The sequence below is a fragment of the Sylvia atricapilla genome, chromosome 10 (genome assembly GCF_009819655.1).
Source record: "Sylvia atricapilla isolate bSylAtr1 chromosome 10, bSylAtr1.pri, whole genome shotgun sequence".
In the NCBI taxonomy this organism is placed as follows: Eukaryota; Metazoa; Chordata; class Aves; order Passeriformes; family Sylviidae; genus Sylvia; species Sylvia atricapilla.
The window spans coordinates 9,025,406-9,052,882 of record NC_089149.1 but is presented as its reverse complement, the minus strand read 5'-3'; the positions used below and the strand labels follow the sequence as shown (position 1 = coordinate 9,052,882).

The 27,477-nt window shown below is 44.9% G+C and overlaps 1 protein-coding gene and 2 long non-coding RNA genes across 4 annotated transcripts; all 3 read right to left on the bottom strand.

Moving 5' to 3' along the window:
- Nucleotides 1-1,172: 1,172 nt before the first annotated feature.
- EIF4E2 (eukaryotic translation initiation factor 4E family member 2) lies at nucleotides 1,173-19,631 on the bottom strand. Of its 2 annotated transcripts, XM_066325893.1 has the most exons (8): nucleotides 19,476-19,631; nucleotides 18,623-18,737; nucleotides 17,324-17,458; nucleotides 14,866-14,970; nucleotides 11,819-11,971; nucleotides 11,590-11,726; nucleotides 4,114-4,192; nucleotides 1,173-1,643 (listed from the first exon to the last, which is right to left on the bottom strand). In XM_066325893.1, exons 1-7 carry the CDS (start codon nucleotides 19,493-19,495, stop codon nucleotides 4,147-4,149), a joined length of 711 nt encoding a protein of 236 aa, XP_066181990.1. In that variant the 5' UTR covers nucleotides 19,496-19,631; the 3' UTR covers nucleotides 1,173-1,643; nucleotides 4,114-4,146. The 2 variants fall into 2 exon arrangements, with proteins under 2 accessions (XP_066181990.1, XP_066181991.1); XM_066325894.1 differs by lacking the exon at nucleotides 4,114-4,192.
- Nucleotides 19,632-20,519: 888 nt separating this feature from the next.
- LOC136365435 (uncharacterized) lies at nucleotides 20,520-23,417 on the bottom strand. Its single transcript, XR_010744365.1, has 3 exons — nucleotides 23,273-23,417; nucleotides 22,362-22,542; nucleotides 20,520-22,127 (listed from the first exon to the last, which is right to left on the bottom strand). It is a non-coding gene; the product is annotated as an uncharacterized lncRNA (long non-coding RNA).
- A 1,020-nt stretch (nucleotides 23,418-24,437) lies between these two features.
- Nucleotides 24,438-27,238, bottom strand: LOC136365743 (uncharacterized). Its single transcript, XR_010744403.1, has 3 exons — nucleotides 27,106-27,238; nucleotides 26,541-26,635; nucleotides 24,438-24,635 (listed from the first exon to the last, which is right to left on the bottom strand). It is a non-coding gene; the product is annotated as an uncharacterized lncRNA (long non-coding RNA).
- Nucleotides 27,239-27,477: the final 239 nt, after the last annotated feature.

Sequence of the window (27,477 nt, the reverse complement as noted above, 5' to 3'; positions counted from 1 at the left end):
AAAAGGAATCTTAAGTAGCAGCCACAATAGTACCTGCTCACAGCAGGGAAACAAACCATGTCTGGAAAAGAGCATTTGGTTGAGAACTGGTGACAAACAAGTGGCAAAAGCAGGAACAGGACCATGGGTCTCAAGAAACACAGAGAGGGATGCCACTACAGCTTGGGGAACAACCCTGCTCCCTGCTCAGCCAGGTGCTAACTGCCTGACCATAGGGAGCACTCAGCCATTGCTGTCAGTGCAAGGAATGTCTCTAGAGACAGCCTAGAAGTCACACTCTCAATGAAGAAAACAAACCCTTCAGAAGACTGAATATTTTAAACTGTTTTCTCTGCCAGTCCTGGTTGCTTTCAATCTAGACTTCAACAGCAGGACAAGAAATTTGCAATTGGAGACATGAGGCTGAAGGTCTCCCAGGCCCCAAGGCTGGTAATTGTCACAGACAGGGGCTGCTGGTTCTGCAGTCACGAGCAGATTGGCCCAAGCAGCCCCTTCTCCTGGGGGACTGCACAGAGAACACAGGGCAGGAGATGTGCCCCATCGCTGGCCACAGCCTCCCCTCCTGGGCCCAAGGCAAAGGCTCCATTAAAAATGAAAGGCAATTGTGCGATTCCCCAAAGAAAAGGAGAAAAGGCTGGAGCTGTTAATGAGTACAATTAGTGTTGTAGTCAAGCAGGATCAGAGGAAATAATTAGCTCCTATTGTTTCCGTGGCATCCAAATTGCAGCCATGCTGGCTTTCCAGGCAACAACCCATCATTTGAGGCTCACCCCGGAGGACAGGGGGTCACTGCCAGCCCCTCTTCTGGTCACAGCTGTCACGCAGCTATGAGCAGTAGGCTGGGCCATTGCCCTCTTCTGCAACACCCACTGGGGGCCCAGTTTCCCAGGTGGCCAGAGACTTGCAAACCCCAATGCACACCAGAAACAGGCTTGGCCCTGAATTCAGCCAGTGTTGCTGGCCCTCCACCAAGACAGAGTGAAGGCAACTGACACCAAAAATCTCTATGTCCTGGTTTAAGGGAAGCTAACATCCCTCTCCATAACAAATAAGGGTGGGTACAAGGCACTACTAACCTGGGAATATAAAGAAGAGGCAAAGACAAAGCAAGCAGCCTAGAGAAATACCACCCCACTGAATTTCAGACAGAGCCAAAAAATGAGAGACTGAAAGAAACAAAGAGACCCAATAATTTATTGGCAGAACTGAAAAGGGGCATTTGAAAACCACAGGGCTGACTCTCAACTGGGATGCTCCTCCCAGCTGCAGAGAGATTTATAATACTGGTATCCCTCAGCAAAAGGCTCTGATGTTGAGGCAGAATCCCAGAGATCCTGCGTGCCATGTAGAGAAAGACAGGAAAGTGCTGCAAGATGCGGCCCCAAGGGCCCGCCGCTAATTGAAAGGCTGCCTCCCGCCCCACTGCTAAAAAAAAGTTTGTGTAAGACAAAATCGGCCTCTATTGTCACCGCTGCTGGAGGGCTTCAGATGGATCCTTCCCCCAGGGAGGAGTGCGAGAGTGGCCCATGAGTCCCTTCAGAGGTCGGAGGGCACTCTCAGTGCTTTCAACACGGAGAGAGGAGCTCAGTGACAACTCTTGTTCTCACAATGTGATTTTTGTGTTTCGAAAGCTTGAATTATCCCTGGAAAAGAGAGGGAAGGGAAAAAAGTGGTTAAAGATGTGCATTCCTAAAGATCACAGCACCTCCCCATTCTCCCCACCACAGCTACCAGTGTTGCCACCCCAGTACATCGCTCAAAATCAACACTTGTTAAAGCTCCCATGCAGACCTTCCTAACTACAAACTTCTCACACAAGTCAGCTGTCACTCCAGAACACTTGGAACAGAGGGAGATCCTGGTTCATCCCCATTCAGTAAGAAGAAAAAAATGTCATCTCCTGTGAGCAAAGCACATGATAGAATGTGGAAACCTCCCTGATGGATTCTGGTGTTTAAACAACTTGGCAAGGTCTCTTCCTTACCAAACATTTATCTTGGGGGATTCTGCTGGGAGCACAAATACACTATCAGACCAACCTCCCCTTGCCTTTGTCCCTCATATTTAGTCATACTGTCAACAAGTTTAGCTCTCTGATCTCTCCTACCTTAAAAGAGTATCTAATCTGAAAAGGGTGTTTCCCTCAAGTTTAAATAAAAGAGTTTCTTCAGCAGCTTCAACTCACTCATGAGTACAGCCACGAATCTCAGGGGCTATTGACCAAGGAAGGAGGGCTGGTCTACAACCTCCCTCAGTACAGTCTCATGGCACTGCAACAATTGAAGATGGGGCAGGTTATAGAAATGTGTTACTGCTTACTGCCAGCCTCTGAGGAGCAGCAACAGGCAAAGCATACTTCCACATTAATAGGTGGTGTGTTGGAAACAAAGGAGATAACAATTACTTGAGAGGATAGGTTTGGCAGCTCTTCCCATAAACAGGCACAGGGCTATAACTTGCCCAAGCCCAAACATTTAGGGATGCCCCAGGACATACCACACCAAATGCTGAAGAGCAAAGGCAGCAACTTCAGCCAGCAAGGTGCTGTGCAGGACTGCAAAATTCCACTCAAACCCTTAAGCTATCATTGTGTGCTGCCACGAGTTGCATGGCAGCTATACCAGCACAGGCTGGAACACCTCCAGGAGGTGGGCTGGAGAACTGCAAGAACAGAAGGAAGTAAAAACCACTTTTTAGAGTTCAAAAAGTTACTCTGCTATGACATGACAGCAAAAACCATGTTGGAGGCCATCTGCAGAACACTGGGGCTCACCTTTGCACTTGCCAGAAGAGCAGGCTGGGCTGCCATTTGGGAATGTAATTCAGGATTCATTAACTGGATTCTGGTTAATTTGCAACAATGGTTTGGCTTTCTATCCCATACTGGACTTTCACCTGTGCCATCTGCCTCAGGAGGCCAGCATACTTCAGGCAGCTCTTTAGTGGACATTTTCCCTCCATCTGCCTTTATTGGGGTGTCCCAGCCCCTCTGCTCATCCCTGCTCAGCACAGGCCACCTGATACAGCTGAGAGCTAAATGAATTCTGCCACTGTTTTCCTGTACCCTTGGCACATTTGCTGCCTTCAGAGCCTGGTATGTCATGAAGTGAGCTGGTTTCCTCTTCTAGAAGGACACGTGAATGTCATTTAACAATAACAACACTATCAAGTGCCTGTGTAGTGTTTTGTAAACACTGATCCTCACAAAAAGCCAAATCTGTGAGGAGAGAGGTATTATTTTCACCCATGACTTCAGAGCAAGATATGAGAACACGGCTTGCTCAGTGCTGTGGAGGGAGGTTATGGGATCCCCAGCAGCTCCTCAGAGCTCAGCTGTGTTGGAGCAGCTACATTCCACTGCCCAGTCATGGGAACTGGGCAATGTGAATGCTTCCTTTCCAGCAGATTCCTCTGCTCTGGCACTCAGCAATCCAGTGATCCCACTTGGCTACAATCAACCCAACTCTCATGGGCAGGCCTCTTGCCTGCTATCAGGGAAATGGGCATTGCAGGGAAAAACAATCTGAGCAGTGAGGCTCCCAGCAACCCTGGGCTCACCTTGGCTATCTTCTCTGCACGTCTTGGCTGGAACTACCAGCAGTAGAGGGTTGTCTCATTAGCCACAACATTATTATTTATACCTATAGTAGCTACTGGGTGTCCTTCCTGAACAAGCTTTTATTGTTCAATTAATTTATTCTGTTTCTTCTGTTAAAGAGCTGTGTATCAGGTGCCCCAGGTGCCTCTCTCAGTGTCCATCACCAGGAAGTGCTTAGGATTTATTTACCACTCCGTAATGCTTACAGTCAACCCTAGGCAACACACCCAAGCTGAAGACATACCTCTCAGCCTCCTGGGACTAGGTCTGGGATACAAGTGCCTTATACAGAGGAAGGACACATTAGCAAAATAGCATACAGCACCTCAACAGAAAATGTTGGTTTCTGGTAAAAAAAAAGTTTAAAAATAATTTTGACCTTTGGAAAAGAACTAATAGCAGAATGGGCCCACCACCAGGCTCATAAGGCAAGAGAACATGCCAGCCCATGGGAAGAAGGTTGGAAGCTGAGAGGTATGCCATGAAGTCACATAGGAAGAAAAATGAGGCCCTACCCTGGGTGTGACAGAGGGAGGGGGAGCGTTCGATCAGCGGCCACTGCTGTTCACCAGGCCATGAAACTCCTCCCAGGCCCTGGCAAGCCAGAGGAAAAAAAAAATGAAACAAAACCCAAAAAATAGCACTTCAGATCAAAGGCTTCTTAACTTTTAACGAGAGCAGAAACATTCAATGACGTTTAAAAGGCACTTGTCTTCAGAGAGCAAGGCAATATTCTCTGATAGCCCTAGTGGATAGAAGCATCCTTAAAATCCAGCCAAACATCTGACAGCGCAAGGCAGCTTTAGCGTTCTGCACAGGCATGAAGCGTTCCCACTGGCTGCTGGTGATAAAGCCACATTAATACCCAGAGACAGGTATGACCTTCCTAGTCACAAATGGAATATCCATTTCCTATTGCTCATAAAATAGCCCACGTTACGTCTTTCTGGAGGATTATCACATTCCTTGGCTGGTTAAACTCAGCCAGTTACTGGCCTCATGCTTTGCCCATACTGCATATGCAGGTAATCCCCCCCAAAACAGGCTTCTTTTAAATGCCACACAGCTTAGTTCTTACGAAATTCTTTGATTAGGCAGTAGAATCCAATTGTTTTTAGGAAGTCTCATTTCCTATTGTAAACCTGCGTTGTTAATGATGACCCAGTAAAAACATCACAACTATTTGAAATAAAAATGTTTTCAGATAAGTTAGAGGGACAGGCCCAACACTGCATTCCCTGGTGGAGAATGTTACTGACAGAAGAAGGCAGCAGACTGAAAAATTGCTGTCGGTTTTACGAAGGCAGCATACTGCAAACCCTCTCAGGGAAAACATGCTGAGGTTAATGCGAGCATGATTATTATCTTCTGGGATCAGAGACATCAAAGAACCTCACAGTTCTCCATGCCCAGCAAAACAGTACTGGTGCCTACAGCACATGCCAAGCCATTTTCTGAAGCCAAACAGTCCCATGAAGCTGGAGGGACCTTAAAGAGAACCCAGGTCAATCACAAACTCAGACCACCCTCTAGATTTTTTTGCTGGTACTTCTCAGCTACTTCACATTTTGTTTTGTGCACTGCCTCATCAGGCCACTGCAACATAACAGGAGAATCCAGAAATGGAAACCCTGTGTTAGTCAGCACCTGTGCCAAAATCAAACCACCAACCTGGCTCTTATCTGAGTCTCAGAGTCAAGCTCCCAAACAGCATTTACAAAAGCAGCTCAGGTGTCACATGCTCTTTCCCAGCAAGTCATAGCCCAAATAAATACAAAGACCTCACGGTTCAACAACCTCTCTCCAGAAGAAAGTCAGGGAGAAGAGAAATTCTAAATCTGAAACCCTCTTAGTTGTTGGTAATCTTTGCACATTTCCAGACTTGTCAAGAAGTCTCCACCCTCATGTCTTCCCTCCAACCTCCCTTGTATCTCTACCACATTCCCATCACCACAGTAACATCTCTCTTTTCTCTCCCATAGTCCTCCCAAACTTGTAACTCCTCAGCAGAAGGAATACAAGGGTAGATTACTTGTCAACATAATTGATAATTTATTACGCCTTTCACAGTAAGGAGTTCCTTGTTCCAAAATACCAATAACATCATGCACAGTCCTTCATCTTTGTCTTCACAGAGAGAAAAAGCTCTTCCAGCCAAGAATTTTTAATTCAAGACCCTCATACATATTATAGTACTAATGACTCCAACTATCTGCTGACTTGACTGAAAAAATCCACCAGGATGTGTCTGCCCTAATGTAAAACTAAACTACACTAGGAGAGCAAACTGCTCTCATTCCATACTGAGCAAGGTTGCCATTTAATTTCATCTGGCAGAATCTTTATGACCTGTGACATGCCAAAGGCACAGTGCCAGAGAGTCTAAGAGGTTATTTTTATGTATAGACATTTTTAGTACATTATTGCCATACTGTCTGCACAGCGATCAGGTACTCAGTGAATTGATCTCCAACACTTAGATTATTCCCATTGAACAGATGGGAAATGGAGACGTTAGCAGGCTAAACAAAGCCAGCCAGAGCTGTTCTTCCACATTCACTCCTGACCCACAACCGTTGAAACTTCCTATCTTCTTCCCCACTGCCCAGGGTCAGGACCCAGACAGGGCTCTCTTTAGCCCCAGCAAGTAACTTGGAGGAAAAAAATGAGAAAAGAAGCCACTATCTCCCCAAAAAGAAGAAAAAAAAAAAAAAAAAAAAAAAGAGGAAGACTCCAGCAAAAAGAAAAAAGAGGAAGGACAGTCTTAGTTGCTTCAAGGGGCTTTCCAAATCATCATTGTGCAAGCAGCGCTAGCTGTTTTCTGTAAACATCCTCAATTAAGTCCTAGCACGTTGCCTCCAGTATTTCTCTGTGCAATCCTGCTCCTCACCCTCTCCTTCCCCAGCTAAGAAAGGATTCAGAGGGCTCAGAGTGCACTTATGGTACCTTACAATGGGCACCAAGGTCTGTCTCTTTTGCCAGCCCACGTGGAACCTCCCAGCACACTGACCACTCACTGCACTCTGCAGGGGTCCAGAGCAGCACAGCCTCTTTCTGGGTGTTTCCCCTGGGATTTGTTCACAACCAGAGAAGAAATTCGTGACTAATAGCTTGAAAAAAAAAATCTAGGATAGTATTCTATTCTGAAATAATTCTTTCACCTCTCTGGCAGTAACTGCAGCAAAGGCAGCATAACACAACGAAATAAATACAGCCAAACTGACTTCCTTAAAAAAAAAAAAAAAAAAAAACATGAAATAAATAGGTTATAGGCACTTATTTTGGTAAGAGACAGGCCACCAAGATAAGGAAGCCTTTCTCACAAAGTCATGGACAGTTCTGAATAAAGCATATTATGTTGATGGAGAATGAATCAATGAATCCATCAATTCAATGACCAGGTCTATGCAAGTGCTCTTAGATTTGCAGCACCTGGAAACATTACTGGAATTAGGAAATGGAGTGATAAAAGAATGAGCTGGTATTGCAGAGACTCGGGAGAAGAGAACAGCTATCAGATGTGGAATCTCACTGATCTCTAGATTTCATTCCCGCTCTCAACTTGAATGGATGAGGGTGAAACAATGCAGATCAAGAGCTGGCAAAACCCAAGGCAACCTGCCTTCCCCTGACAGGCATCAGACAATGTGTGAGGGTCCCATCTGCAAACCATTTCATTTTAGGCAAGGTTAAGCCTGCCGGCTCCATTTAGAACACAGTCAAAAGCAAAGGTGACACAAGTAGAACAGCAGCACTGAGGAGTTCTCCCAAGGTTTTGGAAATTAGCAAGCAAATGGAAACCAGTGATATAAAACCACAAGTTACAAGATTAGCTGGACTCTGCTGTGACAAGGAAGACCTCACAAGCATCCTACCACCAGCTTACTGTTTCATAAACACTGATCTTCTTGCCTAACACCTGCCACTTCCACGGGGATTTCTCTTCTGAAATTCTCATCTTTTTTGCCATTCCTCTCTTTTTGTCCTGAGAACCTTACCCCTGCAGTCTTCTTACAGCGCATTATTCCCTCCATAGGATATCCTCTTGTTCTCTACCTACAATATAGTCTGAGGCCATTTCCTCCAACTGCCTGCAGTGAAATGAACCCAGTGCCAGCTCTATTAAGATCAACTATTCTTCTCATTTACTCGAGCCATCCCATTAGTTATCACTGGTGACTTTGAATGGAAAGGATAGTTTTATACCCTGCTCAGCTCTCACTGCAGCAGGCACTTACGAATAAGCGAAGCTTTGTTTCCAGAAAAAGCAGCCTTGCTTCAGAGCTGACAGGACAATCCATAATGTCACACAGCAACTAAAACATTCCCAACATTTCCACACCAGCCTGCACAGTGGCAACCTGCTGATGGCCACTGCTCTGGGCTCTCCTGGCACTGGAAGCATGTCTGAATTTGCCTGGGATTCCTGGACGGTATTGCGGGTGAGAGCTCGCAACAAAGGAGATGGTCACTGACCACACAGTTATCAGTGTGGAAAAGAAAGGCTGATAAGCCCAGGCAAGGTATATGCAAGGCAACCACAAACTTCATGCTGCAATGCTCAAATGTGAAAGTGATCACTTCCCCTCCACCCCTCTCCCAACAGCAGATACCTGAGTATTTTCAGTGGCTTTGCTGACATGGCCAGGCTTTGGTTGGCAACATTCTGCTTTCAAAAAAGTGCACCTGCTACAGCAGCAAAAGAGGTTGGGTTTTTTTCCTTTAATTCCAAGCCACAGGAAGTACCACTGTCCATAAGCCACTGTCACTTTTGGACCTTGTCACCTCCAAGGTTAACAACACTGGTGAACTGAACCCATTAAGTGGTTCACTGCATCCGAGTGCTCCTCTCTCAGTGCACCTCTGAGGGAACAAAGAGAAGCAATTTCTCTCCAGCTACTGAAACAAGGTAGCCCAAAAAACGTCACATATGTTCTCTTCAGGTGCTCAGTGCTGTGAAGTCTAAGGTACTATAAATCCCCTGGAATTATGCAAAGTCCAAGAGATTGTTCTAGCTCTCCTAGCAAGATTGGAAATTCATACAGACTAGGCTGACCCTTCTACTCACTGGGATTTAGGCAGCTTGTCAATATCACAAGCAAGAGAAAGGACAAACATAGGAAAATTGCAATGAAAGATCTGCTTATCTAGCTAAATGCACATGCTCCACCACTGAGAGCAGGAAGGACAGAATGCAGAACAGTTTCTTGGAACAGCTGTGACGCAACAGGTACTTTTCAGATGCAGCTTGGCAGCACCACCACTTTCTGAAACAAAGGGGGCTGCAGCCTCAATGACAACTCATGAAAAATGGTGTCTAGAAATGATTTAATATGAAATGCATCATCACAAAAGGAATATACAAAACCTGAAACACAGGGCTCAAGTTTCAGTGAGAGGTAGGCTAGCAATTTCTACAGAAGCATTCATTTACAGTGTGTCAAATAGCTAATCCAGGTCAATTCACTTCCTAAAAGTCAAGGTTTTGAGAAATGCCTGTTCTTTTCTTGCTAAGCATGCTCCCTTCCCTGAAGCACAATCAATGCCAATCAAACCCCGCACATGAGCAGAGCTCTAGTGGAGAGATGCAGCCCATACAAATGAAAAATGCCACGAGCCCCCCTCAAAAGGCAGCCCTGACAAAGCCTAGAGCACAGCTCTTCCATTAGAGCTTTTCATGAAACACAGCCAGAGTGTGAATATAGAGTGCTGGCTAGAAAGCCCTCCCGAGTCATAAATCACATGGTACATGTGCAGCATAAGTGGAGTTTATTCATGACGGACAGTATTTCAACAGGACTTGATAGATGGGCGAGGAAAAGGAGCCAGACTTTATGGAGGATAGAACTAGTTACTCAAGAGATTCTTTATTAGTGAGAGAACCTTAATGATATGAAGCTAAGCCAAGCAGTCAGACTGAAAGCTGAGGCTGGCCTGCTCTTCTCTGTCACAAAGCAGTCACCGTCACCTCTCTGCAGCTGCTGCCCCTTGCTGCCTGCTGGTACCAGGCAAAAGAGGCACAAGAAGCTGGTCTGTGCATTCCTACACAGAAACTCCACTGACAGCATTTCTGCTCTGAATTTACCCCAGTGCTATTGGACAGAGATGCTGGAGAGCACTGCAACCAGACTGCTGCAGCTCAAGTGAGGTAATGGGAAAAAAGGGGCTTTCATGATGCCCTACATGGCAGAAGGTTAATTGCTTAGACCTACCTGACTGCAACATCATCAAAGCAATCCCTGACTAACCCTTCTACCCACAGAAGAATGGGAGACAAGCCAGTTGGCCTCTATTTAAGAATTGCTCCTAGCTGTAACCTGAGCTACCAAACTTGATACTTCCAACACCTGTTATTCTCAAACAAGCTCATTTTGCACCACACGTCAGCAGCACAAAATGAAACTTGGATGCTATGCAGGAAGAGAGGGCAGCAAGCACAGCATGCTACACTGCTGTAGGGAAATGAGGCTACACTACTGGATGCACCGTCACTCAAGGCCTTACACCTGCCAGAGCAAAAACAAACACTGCTATAGCAGCATTCTCTGTGCTAGAAAGTGCTGGTGGTGATAGCTCACAAGGGAAAAGCCACATCATTCCCATTCTACACTTGCTACATGAACCACCACCACATCTTAAGACAGCTGGCTCCATACACAGCTTTTACTACAGAGACTGAGAGAAGTCAAACACCTCCCTGCTCTAACCACAAAGGAGCATCACCACAGTCTGCAGTCTGCTGCTACTGCTGCCTGAACAGGAGTAAAATACTCTGCTGTGTGTCCACATGAGCACATTGCTACTTCCCTGCATGGACAGAGTCCATAGTGCCCTCTCCTGGCAAAAAGTGCGTGATGAACGTTAGTGGTAAAATCACGGGAAAAAAAAACATGTTTCCCTTCTTTTTCCCACACACACAGGAGGGAAGGCCACATGGAACACTAGATGCCTACAGTGAAAATCTAGTTTCAACGAGATTTCTGTATAATTACTAGTGACCCACACACAAAATTGGAAGCTAGCTGTCTGCTAGAAACAGGATTGATCCCATCAAACTGTCTGACAGCAGACTGATGACAGGGTGATTGTGTGGAAAGAACAAGCCAGCATGATGAAAGAAAGTCATGAACGATACTTGCACCTTCATTACAGGCAAGATTAGAAAGCTCTCTGCCCCATCAGCGTCTTATTCATTTGTTTCACTTCTTTTTCTGTGTGCACCTTTTCAAGTATTAATTTAACCAATATGACCTAATCAGTGTATTGGTATATAATACACTTAAAAAAAAGAAAAACAACATATTACTCACCTCTAACTAATACCTATATATGCAATTTTTTGTCACTTTGTGGGAAATAAAAGTCACCCTAAATGGCCTGATATGGTAAGCTATAATACATTTATTAAAAAATACAGCTGTGCTCTCTGTGTACCATGATCTTCTAGTCTTGTTAAAGAGCCTCTGTCACCAGGGCCTGGAAGACTTAATATACGACGTTTATTATGATTAGAAATCATTTGTACAGCACTGTAAATTCACACAGCACTTTCCCAAGACCATTTATAAGTCTAATGGCACTATAAATCCCTGTTAGCTTCCGCACTTCATTCCCCAGAATCTCTATTTATTCAAATGATTCGACAACCCCCCCCCACCATAATCTCATCTTTGAATACATCAAGCCACAGTCCCACCCTGAACTGCCCATTGCTCGAGTGACAGGCTGGGTGGATTGTTAAAATAACCCTGAATCACACACTTAAAAAGAAAATGGTTTTCCTCATGGAACCAAACACCCCCAAACATCAGCATGACAACAACACAGGAATTTGGCTCTCAAAGCACGCTGGCAACAACTGCTGCTGTTTGCACTTCATTTTGCAGGAACAGCCCTAACATACACAAGCACTTCTGCCAACGCCTGTGCCGAGCCCTGAGCTGCTCAAGCACACATGCAGCCTGCAGCACCCCCCTGGCCAGTGCACGTACTTGATGCTATCCGTGTGGGTTTTATATTCCATGATGGTGTTGGGAGGTAGGTTGAGCACTCTTCGTAACGTGTCGCGTATCCGGGCTGTCGTGGCCTGGTCGCTGGCTGTCTTGTTCCATATGGAGATGATGTCCTCCTGTGGAAGGGCACGGGAGGGAGGGCTAAGCACAGGGCACTTGTTGCAGCCCTGCCACACAGAAGCACGTGCCAGTTCTCAAAAGCACTCACCTGGAATCGGACAGAGACGACGGCCCCACAGATTTCTTCCCCCACCATGAACTGCTCTCCCAACATGGCCAGAATAAGATTTTCCCAGCACCGTGACGCTAAGCCCTTCCGCAGACGGATAATCCATTTACCACCATTTTTGTTGGCATCATCCTAGGAAGAGGGGAAATAAATTGATTTGTTTTCTCCTAGCTATTTTTCTGCCACCCACGAGAGAGCAGAGCCACAAACAGGAGCAGATATTGATTAGGTGGGGCAAGGAAGGTATTTTCACGCAAGAGCATTTTATTTCACTTCTCTCCCATATAAGCAGAGACAGAGGAAAACCACTTACTTTGAATATAATACAAAGTACTTGAAACAATGGCCCTCAGCCTTCCAGACAAAGTTCTGTGCTCTGGTGACTTGAGTTCTAGTGTTTTGATCCCACTAACAGAGACTAACACCAGCCTGCCAATCTGCACAAACAGACCCAGAGGCAAGGGCTTTAAAACTACTCCTGAACCTGACAGTGATTCACCATTTGTCTAACCCCCTGTATATGTAGTTCTGCTTGTAAAAAAAAATTCCTGTAAAACAGGAGAACCCCCTCATCATACAGCATGAAAGGCCAAGAAAGAGTTTGCAAAATGGTATTTTAAAAGGAAGCAAAAAATTGATAAACATTTTCTTTCCACACTTCCAAGAATGGGCTCACAAGTTGTGTTAACACAGAAAGAATCACTCTGTTCTCTGAGAACTACTGACATTATTACACATCATACAACTGAATGTTTGCTCCAGACTGCAGTGACCCAGGGAAATAACCTAAATGAGGGGAGACAGTAAAAGAAAAATTTTATGCTAAGCACCCAGTCTGTCATCTCAATATTATGATTCTACATCTTGAAGCTGACAAAGAGCTGGAAACTGCTACAGCCTCCCTGCTCCCCAGAATGCACAGCTATGTCAAAGAACAGCTCCTCCTTTGTGCAGAACATTGTGGCACTCTCTGGTACACAGTGAGTACCAGAGCTGGGAAATCTTACAAGGTGAGAGGGGAACAAATTCCATCCAAAGCTGAAGACAGAGAGGTAAGGAACAAGTCAAAGAGGTGGCAGTTAGGAAGGGTAAGGGAAGACAGGTCTAGGACAGAAACAGAAAACAAAGCATGACTCAGAGGGGACTGCACAAAACAGGACATCCCTCTCCAAATCCCCAGCAATCCCCTCTGCCAAGCTGGGACACACCTTGAAGATGCCAGGCAAGGCAGCCCAACCCTTCTTAATGAAATAAAGTTAATTTTATTTTAGCCTTAAAGCTTCTCTAGGGCTCAGATAAAACTAAACATTTGCCTGCTCTCTCAGAGACAGCAAGTGCTAATGAAGCAATCCTGAGGAAACATGGAAGTGTCAGCATTAACAGCAGCATTCACCTGACTCCTACTTTTCAGGCATGTGCTGGAATGAAAGGGGAAAGTGCCACCTCCAGACAAACCTCAAAGCAAGACAGGAGCCATCCAAACCAACACAAGTTCTAGGAATGTGGCAGAATCCTGTGAGAAGCAAACTGGTTTCTGTTAAGTATCCTTGTTTTCCAAGTTGTCAACATTACAGCCTTTAGACTGTGAGTTGGGTTTAACTCTTCAAAGTTTCCACAATGACTAATGGGCATCAGAAGAAAGTGATATTGCTAAAAATACCTCAAAGGTGGCTTAAGCAGGTTCAAGGCTACAGAGAGAGCAGTGATTGGGAGGCAGATGCTGTGTCATGTGCTTTATGGTTGTTGTTAGCTTTCTTTCAGGTTAAACAAGCTTCGGTTCAGTCAAGCATTTGATTTTCCTTCACCAGAATAATAATGAACTACAGCCCAGTAACTCATCAGGGAATATTATGCTTAGTGCTTCTGACTTTACCAGAAAAGACACAGATGGATGCAGAAAAAGATCAGAGCTACACACAGGCACATATGTACCTACAAGAATGACAGTAACTAAGGACTGGTTTGGAAGAGAAAGAAACATAAACAAAACCCTACAAAGCATGCAGCAATGGAAGGCCAGAAGTGAGACCTCAGGTCCTCTTGTAGAAATATAAGAAGGAAATAGGGCCAGAAGTAAAAGTACCAAAGAATCTCTCTACCTCCATCTTAAAATGTACACTGGGAAATGCTTCACAGAAATTCCTGTATCATCAACTTGATGACTCTGGTCAACACACTGTCTGAGGAACTTGCTCACCAGGAGTCCAAAGAGGGTTAAACATTTTATATAAATAGTATTTGCAGTAACTGGCTATAAAACACCTTGCTTATATAATTGCTAACAAGGGTCACATATAAATTTCTCAGGACCAAGCAATATAATTAGGTACTTCAGAGAAACACATAAAATCCTCATATTGTGAATGCTATTGGTCATTGCTGGAAGCAGGCCAGGAACTGGAATAATGATTTGCTGGGCAAAGACTTCTGAAAATTTCTTTTAACAGATTTGGATAAAAATAGATGAAAACTAGAGTGCCCTGGAAGAAAACCAAAGAAAACCCAACCCACCAAAAAACAATTCCAAAAACAAACCAAAAACACACACAAAAAAATAAGAAAAGCAAATAAAAGACAAAGTTGTTTTTCCATTTCCAGCTCTGTGTGCAGGCTTTTAACCATATGCACCTCCTTGACTGAAAACAGAGGGCTGGTTTTCATAAGCTTTGTTGAATCCCACTTGGAGAGGTCCTGTCCTTTCCAGAAGAAAGCCCTGCACTGCTGTCACTGGAGGCAGCTATACTGAAGAGCTTAGATGGGGTACCCCCTCCATCGGCAATGGCAGTTCAGCAACTTTTGTGGGGGTGCAGCCAGCAACTTCCCCATCTCCCCTCTCTGGCACCAGGACTGTCCCGTTACACAGGACAGAGTTCTGAGGACAAGTTTACAGGAAACACGGACAAAAGAATTTCACCCAAGAAAATCTAATGGAGTGCCATTTAATGAGAAGAGTCCCTCCACTGTAGAAGGTTCCCTCCAAAATATTGTGGGAAAATACCAAGGCAGAAATGAGAGCTCCAACTCACCTCCCACATGGGTTTGATGCCCTCTTTGAAAAGATGGAAGTCACTGTGGCCTGTCAGGTCCCCAGGACGTACCATGTGACTGTAAAACCGCCAGAACTGTTCCACCTGCAACAACACCAACCACACAATGAGGCTGCTCAAATTGTTCACAGTCAAGATTTCTACAGAAATATGCTGCCATTTTTACACCAGCTCTCCAGAGCCACCTTCCCCTCCTCTGCTCTACTCTCCTGTCACCGGGGTGTTGATTAGGCAATACAAAAGGCAACGGTAGTGTCACAGCTTGGGTGCCTGTTTCTGACTGGCTCCATTTACTAGGTGACCACTTGAAACATTCAACAGGTGCCTCCAAAGTCACTCAGTGTTTGTCTGAAGAAATCTGTGTTAAGGTAACAGCTGCTCTGGAGAAGAGTTCCAAACATATCTCTTAACTCCTACTGTCCAAACTTTCAATTCCTGGATATGTGCCAAATGCATAAGCTACATCCAAGCCTCTTTACCCTGCATACCCACTGCTCTCTGTGACCATGGAAACTGCAGAAGTCTTCAAATAAGACATTATTTTGTATTTAATTCTACTGTATGCAGATATTAAGACAAAATAAACATTCTGGTGCTAGTTTAAGATCAGGAGGCACTATAAAGGTTTTTATTTAACTATCTCCTACTTCCTTTTACAATCTGCCATGGTACACTTGGACCACTTGACTTCAACCAGTTCCATTCTGGGACCCCTGTGTCTGCTTGAGACAAGCTGACTGTAAGGCAAGCTGACTGTAAGGGACTTATCTTTTAGAGTTCTTAAAAGTAGCATGTTTATCTTTTGAGAATCTCTGGGTAAGAAAGGATTTGAGAGAGGATGGATCTTTAAAATGCAACAAGGCAGTGGAAGAGATTATACTGATTTCTATACTTTAAGAAGACTCTGCTCAGTAAGACAATAGCTATTAAGCAGACCAGCAGTGCAGCTGGAGGGGTCAGACATCAAACCAAGCACTTTATCAGACACCTTAATGACTCGGTCAGCACTTGGAATTCCACTCCAATCTGTGACCTCTGCCATCCAAGCTGGAATTTGCTTTTATAGCCAATAAAATTATGAACCAGGACTGAGATGGGGTCAGAAGCAATTTATTTTTGTCAGGCACGTCCCAACATCCGTGGGGAAATCACTCTCCCACACTGAGGGAACATGCCCTCTAGTGGTTCACATTTCACAGCTTTTAGAGCTTTCCACTGAAAAGTCAAGAATAAAGCTCCACCTAGACTCAACTAGACAATTCTTCCTGAAGTTTGCTCTTCTATCCTCTAAACAGAATTTGGACCCAAACACATTATCAGATATGTTGGCCAGTCTCTCTCCATCCTAACAGAACTGCAGCACTTCCAGGCAACAATGCTCCAACAAATTCTCTATAGCAAAGAGCAGGCAACAGAATATTCAACACTGTTTATCCTCTAAGGGGCTAAAAATCAATGCTAAGGCTACATTGATTTATCAGATTGAAAAGTTATTGCCAGATTATCAAGTGGCAGCCACATTTTTCATCCTCTGAACTGAAACTACTTGCTCACACAGGGTAATAGGAGCAGTAACTACCCACAACAACAGACTCTTCTTCCCACCCCTATCCTCTGTGGATGCAGTAACACAACCCAGCTGCTCAGACAGGCATATTTTTATGCAGCCTCCAGAAGGAATAAAGGGCTGTTTTTATAACTTCTTATATTACAGAGGATATGTACTCCTGGGCAAAATTAAAATTTATGAGACCCTGAAAAAACTGGGCAAATACCAGATTGAAAAGAAAAAGGAAGGAAACAGCCAACAGATTTCCTGGGCTCTAGAACAGTAATGGGGACTTATTTTGCTTACGTATCTTGGGCTCTTGAGGGTGGATTTACTCTGCCAGCACCATGCAAAAACCCAACACCACCTTTCCAGGACACACTCAGGTTTATTCCAGGAGCAAGCAACTACAGAGTGGAAAGGGAAAGGCAGCACAATTTGCTTTTTAATGAACTTGACTGCAACATCAAACTGCACCTTGTCCATCACTTCCAGACAGACAACAGGCCACCAGCTGTTGGCAAATATGGCATGCCAGATTCTTATTCCAAGCACAGTCTTTGTAGTGGGAAGTGTGTGGGGGACAGTACAGAAATTGAACAGAAAAGCTGTTCCTCTCTTCTCTTGCTCCAGCCATAAACAAACTACACGGCTGCTCTTTTTTTCTATTACTATACCAGCTACCACCACACACAGAGGTCTAGCACAGGGCAGACGAGAAGTGCTAAAGACACTTCTCCTGCTGTAACTCAAGAGCTCCTTTGGCAAATCGCTCCCTGCCACCACGAGCAGCGGTGCAGTGTGTGTGCACAGAGGCAGCACACAGGGGCCAGGCCAGGAGGAGCAGGCCGTGCCCAGGTGACACGGGGACAGCAGGGGGGTACTCACGGAGGCGAAGGTGCCAATCTGTTTGATGTTCTGTTCGTAGCTCTGGGAGCTGGTGGGCCGCCCGGGGGTGCGCCGGGAGTACCAGAAGGTGTAGTTATACTGCAAGGGGTGCTCAGCAGGCCCCGGGACCACAGCCTGCAAACAGAAAAGCTGGTTTATCCCTCTCTCACCCATGAGCAACAACGAACAACAAACTCGACACGTGTCACCCCAAGTTCCCCCCAGTCAACCCCCGGGTATGCTCCTCTAAAATGAGGAATGGGAAAAACTACATTTAACAGCATATAAAAGCAACCATTCAAACCATCAGAGGCATCATTACTGATTTTTTTTAAGTCCTGTGCCTGTCTCAAAGGAAAAAAGGACAAACTAAAAAGGGAAATGTGAGACATTTAACTTTTTCAAATGAAGGGAATAAAAAAGACACTCTCCTCCTCTGGGAAGGATAAACTCCACTTATTATGAATCATGATTCAAATGCAATTAAAACTCTGGTGACACCAATTGCCTTAAGCAACCAACACCCCAGTGCTCTGGGAAGATTAATCTAAGAACTTGTTATGTCAGCTTTGGCATAACCCATCACCAGCAGTGGGCAGCAATCACTTTTCAACTTCCAAAACACTGATTTCTGATTAAAAATACTTCTAATGAGCACAAATGAGGCTAATGAGAGCTCATTAGCCAGGAGTCAAAACTTACAGAGAAAACCCCAATCAAAGCCCTTATCTCATACTACTTGATATTGTTACAAGAGTTACCAGGGCTCTACTTTCCCAAGTTTACAAGGGTTGCATTACTTTGGACAGAGCAGGTTTTTTTAGCACAAGATTAAAAAATAAACAAGGTGGGAGAGATACATGCCTTAAGCATTCTTGACAAGGCTACATTACACACAGGGACACATCTTAAAAGTTAACTCATAAATGTCACAAACACTACCTGCTAAACCACCTTCAAGCCACTACTGTTCTGTCAGACAGGTGTCCTCCCCTCATGCCCTCTTCCAAATTTGTTTTTTAATGAAAATAAAGTTTTATTTCTCATTTCCATTCAAAAGCCTAGCAGGGTACCAGCTATGTTAGTGAAGGGAGCATTCACCCCTCAGACGAGAGACCTCCAAAAGTGACATAAAATCACCGAAATCAAACATAACCCCTCTGTCTTCACTGCAGCAGTAACAATGCACTGAGACCACAGCCCTCCAAGACATATTTTCCTTATCCCTGAACTGAGGATTGACTCCCTAGCACTGCCACACCACGCCGTGGTAGTGGAGTGCAGATGCCAGCACCATACCTTCCTCTTGGTAGTACTCTGTGGTTTCTCACGATCATTCTTTTCCTTCTCACTGTCTTTCTGTGTGTTATTTTCCTCATTCTGGTCATGGTCTCCACTATCATCATCTTTCAATCTGGTAAAGAAAAATAACAAAGAGAGCCATCACAAAAGTAAGAAGGCTTCATACCAAGCCCAGGTAGTTCTCTGCTCCAAAGCTCCTCCATGGCCAAGGGCCACCAGGGTTTGGAAATCTACACTTGACAACCCACACAGTAAAAACTACTTCTACTTTCATGCCCATCACAGGCACCTTGGGCATGCACTTTTAAGCTTAAGTGAACCACGAAACAGTTTTTTGGAACAAACTCAAGCAGCTTGTGCTAGATACTGCTCTGCCACAGGAAACCCCAGTTACTTGTTAGGGTTTCCTGCTGTTCAGAGGACCCACATGAAGACGTGTCACTGTACCTCTGCTGACTCTTGCCCACCCCGCTCCCCACGCCCCTCAGCACAGCAGAAGCAGCGCCTCGGGCGAGCAGACACCGCGCCAGCACCCAGCACACCACAGGTCTTTCCGCCCGCCCCATTCCCTGCGAAGGACGGAAAAGGCGAGACACAAGCGGGGCCACGAGGTGGCCCGCGACTCCCCGGTGCGGGACTACCACCGGCCCACTGCCCACACCTCTCGGCCCCGCATCCCCTCGGGGCCAGGCCGGGCCCCAGCTACAGGGACGGGGCTGTGCGTACTCCCGTGACTCATCGCATCTCGCCCGCCTGGCGCCGGGGCAGCAGCGGGAGGCGCCAGCGGGGCTCGGGGCCGTGCAAGCTCCGCGCCGGGGGTCTGTCGGGGAGGGCACGGGGTAACACTCACGCGTCGAATTTGTTGTTCATCGTCGCTCGCTGCCGCCGCCACCCCCGTTCGCCTCAGCGACTTCCGCCCCGCTGAGTCCGCCAGCGAAACGCTTCCGCCGCTTCCGGCGGCTCCGCCATAACCGCCCGCGTTTCCCTCCGGAGCCGTAACGCTGCGCACGGCAGGCGGGGAAGGGAAAGCGCCGCCGGCAGCGCCCCTCAGGGCAGGGCCGCCATCTTGGGTGTGGCGTGGCTGGCGCCGGGGCCGAGCCAGAGCGTTACAGATTATTCATACAGTTAATTTTGGTTTGCTAAATACAGTTTGAGGAATCAGCTGGCGACAGGAAATCCCAACTCGACGCCTTCCCTATCGGTCTTTCCTTTACGTACTGTGAGGGATGGCACAGAAAACGGAGAAAATGTCCCAGTAAAGAGCCTGCAAGCTGCTGAAGTGATCATGGACACTTCATAGAGGATTAAGATAGTTCGTCCTTCAGTATCTCCTTGTACTTCATGAATCTGTTCCCACCTTACTCCATGAGCACAGAGTCTTTTCACGGTGCTTTGCATATCTCTGACCAGTAATTTCTTCTATATGTCAGAGTTAGTAAATAGAGTTCTGAGTGCTGTAGTGTCTGTTTCTGTATGAATTTGTGATGTGGAAAGAGTCAGGAAATTCACTGCTTATGTAATCCAGGTACTCATGCTAAGCAAGCAAAGCAAAGCAAAAACCCCGTATTAAATCACATAATATTATAACTCCGTGTAACTCAGTCTACTTAAAACTTATTTATGCTAAACAACTAATATCTCTAATCAGTCCATCAATCAGGAATATGAAAAAATGGCATTCAGCATATATAAGGCACACGTGTCCTCTGCCCTGTAGTGTGTAAGTGCATTCATCCTTGTAAAGCACGCTATTGTAATGCTGGTATTCCTACCTTACTATTTGAAAGCAAAGACAATGGGTGTCTCAGCAATATCCCTGAAATCCCAGAAGTATGGCAGAACAGGGAAAAGGGCCCCCTAAGTCCTAGGCTAAATATCCTTACCAGTGGCCCTCCCATCCGCTTGTCTTACAGGCTCAAACCTGTGTTCATAACCTTAGAAGACATGGAAAATAATGTAGAAATAAATAGTAGCAGAAATAGTTCAAAAACTCATAAAGAATTTCCTGGTAAGTAACAAAAGCAATCCCTAAATAGGATCTGTGTGCTCTGAAGACCAGCAGTTTACCAAAATATTTCAGAAAGAATGTGTTGCACAAATCACTATGGTGACCTGCTCATACAAAGATCCTTTTCACAGAATCAAAAGCTAATGACTTAAGTTGCCAAGATATCAATCACTCTCTTGAAATTGCCCAGTGCAAGTGCCAAGTAATTACTATGGGGTGAGAAACAGGGTCACACTCTGTTATCTCCTACTTAATGGCTTACTTAGAAATTATCAGGCACTCCTAAAGATTGATTTTAGAGCACCAGAGGATGCAATAATTACAGTTATCAAACTTAAAAAAGAAAGAACATCACTAAACCCCATTGAAGTGAAGGCTTCACACTGATCAAAACCCTTGACTTGGGTCTTGATTTTTCTCAAAACATCTTCCCCCAAAGCCACATAGGTCTTACCTATTGGGATGACCACTTACATCGGGCTGGATATGGATTTAAAGTATTCTGCTGACGCAAAAAATTGCATATACAGGCAATGTTTTTCTGAAACTTCTGTGGGTTTTATATTTAGCTTGTACCAGTCTAAAAGAAGGCAAACATTGTTATACTGGTACCTTTATACACTGACCTAACTCTTGAAACTCTGTATGGTAAAATGGTAAAAGTAAGATCTCTGCAACAAGAGAGGGAAAATGAGTACAGGTTTGTTCATATTATAGCACGTAGATAACATCCAGCATCCTATTCCCAGTGAAGAGTTCCTCGTGAGCTGTTCAAACTCACCTTTGGGTAGTTTTGCAGCCTTGGACAATATGTAAACACGAGGTGTGATGCCTGACTTTGCTTTGTCTAAGGGCTGTACCCAAAGCTTAGTGGCATTAAGAGACCTTAGTGACAGGGAAGCCTTGCAGTGTGGTGTCTTAGGTCCCCAAAAACCTTGGGTTCAGTCATGCTGCTGTAACACATAGTCTCTTGTAAGACTGCTTTTGCATATGGCAGGGTTGTTCAGTCCTTCTATTCAATTCCACAGGATGGACAAATGACAGCATCTAACACCTCTTGGAGTCATTCTGAATTTTAAAAAAAGGACTAATAATGACCATTCAAGAATTGTTGATGTGCAGACTCTATGCAGAAACTCAGATTTCCCAAGCCACCTTACAGTGGACGATCAGGGCAGCTGAGTCAACATGAGCCATGAACAAGGACCCAACACATCTAAGTGCAGCTACGCACATTTCCCACCTCGCACTTCCAGATACACCATCATGGAGTGCTCAGCATAAAGTGAAGGAGGTGTCTGAGCCTGCTCTGAAGAGATCTGTGGTCACCGCACTGAATGGAGAGAGTGTGTCATCCTCTGCCTGCAGATGGGAGACAGGCAGTGAGATTTAGGATGGTTTTAACGGCGCAGCAAATTCCCAGCAACAGATCTGTTTTTCATCACAGGCTCCACAGTGAGTTGGTGGAGCTGGTAAGACAGCAGCTGTGTTGTTCTGTTAAAAAATATGATCTTGCTGAAGAGGAAGACAGCACACAGTAAGTTTTCTTTCAGTCTAGAGTGGAACAACATCACTCTCTTTATGTTTTAGGTTGAATTCAAAGAAAGAAATAGCTCAACAGTCTCTCAGGAAGAAAAGGAGGGGAGGAAGGAGGAGTGCTGCTGCAAATACTTTAACTAGAAGCATTTGAAATATGTAGCAGCTGCCTGAGAGACAATTATTAGTTACCTTTAACATCTCATTCAGCCATGCAGCAATGAAGTCCTGTGGCTGTGCAGGCACCCAGCTCTTCTGGTGGTGCCTAATCTCAGCCTTAAGAGTCCACAGATCCTGCAGGTGTGCCAGTGCCAGCAACATTCTCATCAACAAAGTGCCTCAGCAATGACAGGAAAATGTCCTGGAGCTGCACCTGGAAATACAAGTAGGGGAATACTATGAACATCTTTGCTTCACAAAGCACTTACAGGCTGAATGTTCACTAACCATTGCAATGATGCACATTTGTTACCTGACTATAGGAAATGCATAACTACTTAATTATTTAAAAAAACTATCTTGTAGGGAAGTGTGTTAAGGATGACCATTACCATACATTTCAAGATTCCCTGCTTTCCACTGGTAGCTTTCAGATCTAGCAGATTTAAATGCCCTTAGATACAATTTTTCTTAAGTTTTCTAAGTCAAGTCTTTCCCAAATGACCTGTTCCTTCCTAAATTTTAAGTCAACACTTGTCTGTAGTTCTCAAAGCCACATTCATGTTAGCTTGTCCTGTTTATTCTGGATGGTTCTTTAAGTCCAGTCTAATACAGGAAATCAGGGTTATTACAAAACCCTCCAAGGCACAAGCCAAGAGGAAAAACCTGATTCTGGCCCCATGGCAAACTTGATGCTGCATATTATATATGTAAAGTCAGGCCAGTCTCTCTGAAGAGAGCTGATTCAAGGGTCTGTAGGCATAGCAAGCCAGGAGTGGTTGCAGAGGGATCATTATTTCAAATGCTGGCTGCAGCAGAGTTCAGTGTTTATTTAAGAGCTCTTCTTCCTCTCTGTGCCTTGGCAAAGAACAACCACTCCATGCCACAGCTCACTGAGGAATGCTGCCAGGTGTTGATACAATCACAGGGAAGCCTTTGCTCACCTGAGGCCAGGAGGTGCCATGGAATTCTGCCATGGCCTGAGATCGATCCTCTGGACAGCCTCTGGCACATGACAGCCTCTGTAGTGAAGCAATGTCCAAAAAGCACATCCATTTGATGACAGAATGGAGTGGAACAGAGAGATCCATGCCTACAAATAAAACAAGCTGCATAATTAACTTCTTTAATAGCCTCTGACCCTTTGTTACACTGAGCTCTTGATTTGCATGGGATTACACAAATAGCTGAGACTGCAGGAATCAAGAAATAAACTGGGGGACTGTTCTTCCAGCACTTTTATATTGAGTTGGGGCAAGACTTCATCATACAGGAAAGTGCAGAATCATCACAATTTGGGAACCTCTTACCTGTCACTTTCTCCCATAAAGGGTTAGCAGGAGAGTAGTGAGTCAGGTGTGATGTTTTAGGCTCCAGTGTGAAAGCATCAGCTGTGTAAACCTCTTGTCGAATCTACTGGGGAAATTGGCACTTCCAGCAGAAAAAGCAGGGCTGGAAATAAGGAGAATGAGTCTATGTCATGAGCACATAGAGATCTATATTTGCCCCTTGCCTGTGACAGTGAAGCAGCAAGCTTCATCCTGCACCCAGGCTTCCATGATTTTCTTCCCTAGTCCTATCTTTCTCAATCATCAGCCTGAATCATCTCTGCTACTTCTAGATGTGCCCATTGGCACAGATGCCATCTGCAACGAAATGGAGGACTGGGGAGAAGCTTGGGACTGGTGCAATCCTTGGCATTGACTAGGGAAAGGATGGAGGAAGTTTCATCCTGCTGTCAGGAAAAAAAAGGCTAGAATCATGTTTCACTATTAGAATCTTAAAAGGCTTTCTCAGTTACTAATGCATTTGGTTATTATTTATAGTGGTCATTATTCATATGTCTGCAGCATGTGTAGCCATCAGTGCAGCAACTGTGACATGTTACCCAAAAACATTTTAGCAGGATTCCTCCATTCACCCTGCCCACCAGAGGTGATTGATGGATACTGCAAAATCATAATTTCTGCTTTTATTATCTTCCCATGTTTATTTGTTTTCCAATCCTACAGCCTTTCCAGTGTATCGGTACTTACACAAGGACCAGCCTTCACCATTAAAGTAGGAATTATAGCTGTAATTAGCAGGCGCAGCCATTAGATGGTAATGTTCACTCACTGCTGTGCTGGAGGATCTGGTGAGGCCGGTGGGGCAAACTTTTCAATTAGTCATTGATCTAGAGTTTCTCTTTGGAGATGTGCTGAGTACCGTGAACAGTCTGGGAAGTATTTAACTCTTACAGGTCCTTCTGATTGCCAGTTTTGGAGTTTCAGTTTTCAGTAGTTCTGCAAATCAAACCTCTGGCACCTATAAATTAGAGAGCAATTTTAAACTCTTTGACCTGGGTAGTTGAGAAAGACTTAATTGCACAGAGGGAGGGAAGATGAGATAGCGTTACCTTGCACAAAGATTTGTGATTTCAGATAGGAAACATCAGCTAGCATGTGACTGTATGGGATAGGAGGTAAGGATTTCTGAACATATGTTCTAGGAATTTTAAAGTATAAAACAGAGGAAAGAATGAAGATTGTCCCTGCACCATACATAACTATATACATATTTATGTAACTATATATATATAAAATGTGACCTTTTTCTGAGCACTTGCAGCACTTTCATAATATATGCTGGGCAATTCAAAGACAAAAAGGCACCTTTTTGCTCCAGGGATATTCAGGGAACTGGCATTTGTTAAGCTGTTAAGAGTCTGAGCACAGTTTCAACACGTGTTCAGTTCTCCAGCTTGCTCTTAGGAATCCACTGGTAATGTGTTGCTGAACTCAGAACAGGACTGCATCTCTCTAGATGCATATGCAGGCCTCCTCCTTTGCAATTTTTGGAAGCAAAGATGTAGCCAGGGATTCTGGAATATGCTGACCATACTGAAAATGCATCCAAATATGAATGGGCACCTGGTTGGTCACTTGCTAGGTGCAGTGGCTGTTTTCCATAAGGGAAACATACAGTAATTTGAAGTAATTTTCCATACAGTAATTTGAAGGATGGTTTACATAGCCGTTGGAGTCCAGTCTTTTACCTTAATAGCCCAAGTAAGGTGGAAAGGGAAGAAGAAACAAGTGCCTGAATCCCTGAACTGGATTCCAGTTGGTACCCAAAGAAACAGCAAAGCCTGTTTTTTCTTTTGTACACAGGGAAGCAGGGAGCCTTAATAATGCACTTTGTCTCATACATGTTCTAGGCTTAGGGACTCGACTCTTTATCAATATAGGTGTATTTCCTGGGACAGACAGAGATAAGGGGATAGCCTGAATCCTGAGCAGGAATCTTTCCTGACTCATCTTGGCAGATGCAGTGTATAGGCCATATTAAGGACTGTCAGTAATATTATTGATGTGCCTCTACACTTTCAAACAAAACAAAATATCCAGAAAAACAGTGTGTTGATGCCCTACCCACCAAAGAGTACAGCCTGTCACCTGGCTGCAGGTCTGTGCAGCTGCTCACTTTTGCAGTTAAATGGATTAAGGCTTTAATCCATCCACTTGGTTGTTTTGCAGTGCACGGTGGCTCCAGTGATTACTGACACTTACAACATACTCCCAAAACCAGCAGATCTCTGGGGAAGAGGAAATTTTGTCTCAACTCGACTGTCAATATTGTAACACCACAGGTAACATAACACCCCAGGTTCATCTTTTTCCCTTCATTCCTCTTCTCAACAGCAAGGACTGGCCTGGAGCAGTAACACCTCTAGTGAGCTGCAGTCTCACCTACTTTGCTGGTTCTACACTGGCCAGGTCAGGCCACTGCCAAGGAGCATTCCACAGCCTTCCACTCCTTGTGCCAAGACACAACCAGCAGTATTGCCAAAATAAGGGCTACAGAATTAACTCTCCTTAAGTAAATAAACTTTGCTTTCTGCTTCTCATTGAGGAGTTTTGCTGATTCTTCCTGTTTTCTTTCCTTCCTCTTTGTAACTTGTGCCATAATAACAGGATTCTTCAGACTTTTTTTTGGCCAGCTGACTGTTCAATACTTTGCACCACTTCCAACTGTTGCTACAGGCCTGTTCAATCAATACTACTCCTCTCTAAAGTCCATCAAGGAGACACAGGGCTTGAGTTCTGCCTGGAAAGCTCATAGCTCAGACCAAAGCCAGGAAGGAGCAAAAAGCTGCTTTTACATTCCAGCTAAGGATACATTAGGAGTCTACAGCTGAAATATTCATGAAACTATAAAAAGCACCAATACCTTCAACAGTGTTTCCTGGAGAGTTTGGAACTCCACTGTCCACAGCTGGCTAAGGAGGTAGGTGTCAGTCTTGGAGGCAGTTTCCTTTAGGCCCTCTGGATGTTCAGGAAAATCAGAGAAATCCAGATACAGAGAAAAACAAAAACACACACAAAAAGTTGACTTTCAGAAAACATTGCTGTTCTCATGTCCCTCCTCACTCAGTTGTGACCTGCTAGCCCCAGAGCCTGCAGATCCTGCCCCAGATCCACACTCCCACAGGCAATAGCTGTGTTGGAACACTTGGACAGCCCAGAAAATTACCCAAATCTAGTCCCAGCAAAGGCATCTGGGCAGCAACGGAGTGTGTCCCTTCCACTGTGCTCAGAGTGAACAGGAGAATGGATCAAATGAACTCATGTGGGTCTCTTTTCAGCTCTCACAGTGAGAACAAGGCTGTTGCCTTGCTCTGGACACTAGCTTGGACTTCAAGGACCTGATTCAGTTCCCTGCTGTGCTGCAGATCTCTGTGATCCTGGACAAGGTGTTTCATGTAGTTTCAAGTTATAGTTACCCTGTAATCTACCTGTAAGCAAGATTCCTTGAGGAGGAACAAGGAGTCCCATCCCTTCATTTTCCCTTTCACCAGGGTTGTATCGAGCAACACAGAGCTATAAACTGCCTGAATTCATTTGGCTGATCTGGTGGAAAGCCTTTCAGTTTTAGTTGCAGTAATAGTTTTCTGCTGGTTCAGCAGTCTCACCTGCTGGCTGCTGCCTCACTGAGCAGAGTGAGAACATGGCCAAGGACAAAAGTGGGCAGGACCACCCCTTTTGGCAGACTCACTGATCGTTTCAGCTGCAGCCCAGAGCCCTTGGCTGCTGCTGTCACAAATACATTCCCAGTTAACCACCCCAGTGACAGTAAACAGAGAACTACCCTGTACAGAAATTATATT

What these genes read in the sequence shown, in the direction of transcription:
- EIF4E2 (XM_066325893.1), bottom strand. Translation starts at nt 19,495, where the DNA reads ATGAACAACAAATTCGACGC. An exon ending in TCGTCTCTGTCCGATTCCAG is followed by an intron (nt 11,727 to 11,818) that starts GTGAGTGCTTTT and finishes GCCCTTCCACAG; the next exon opens with GAGGACATCATCTCCATATG. An exon ending in ACCCACACGGATAGCATCAA is followed by an intron (nt 4,193 to 11,589) that starts GTACGTGCACTG and finishes CTGGCTTGCCAG; the next exon opens with GGCCTGGGAGGAGTTTCATG.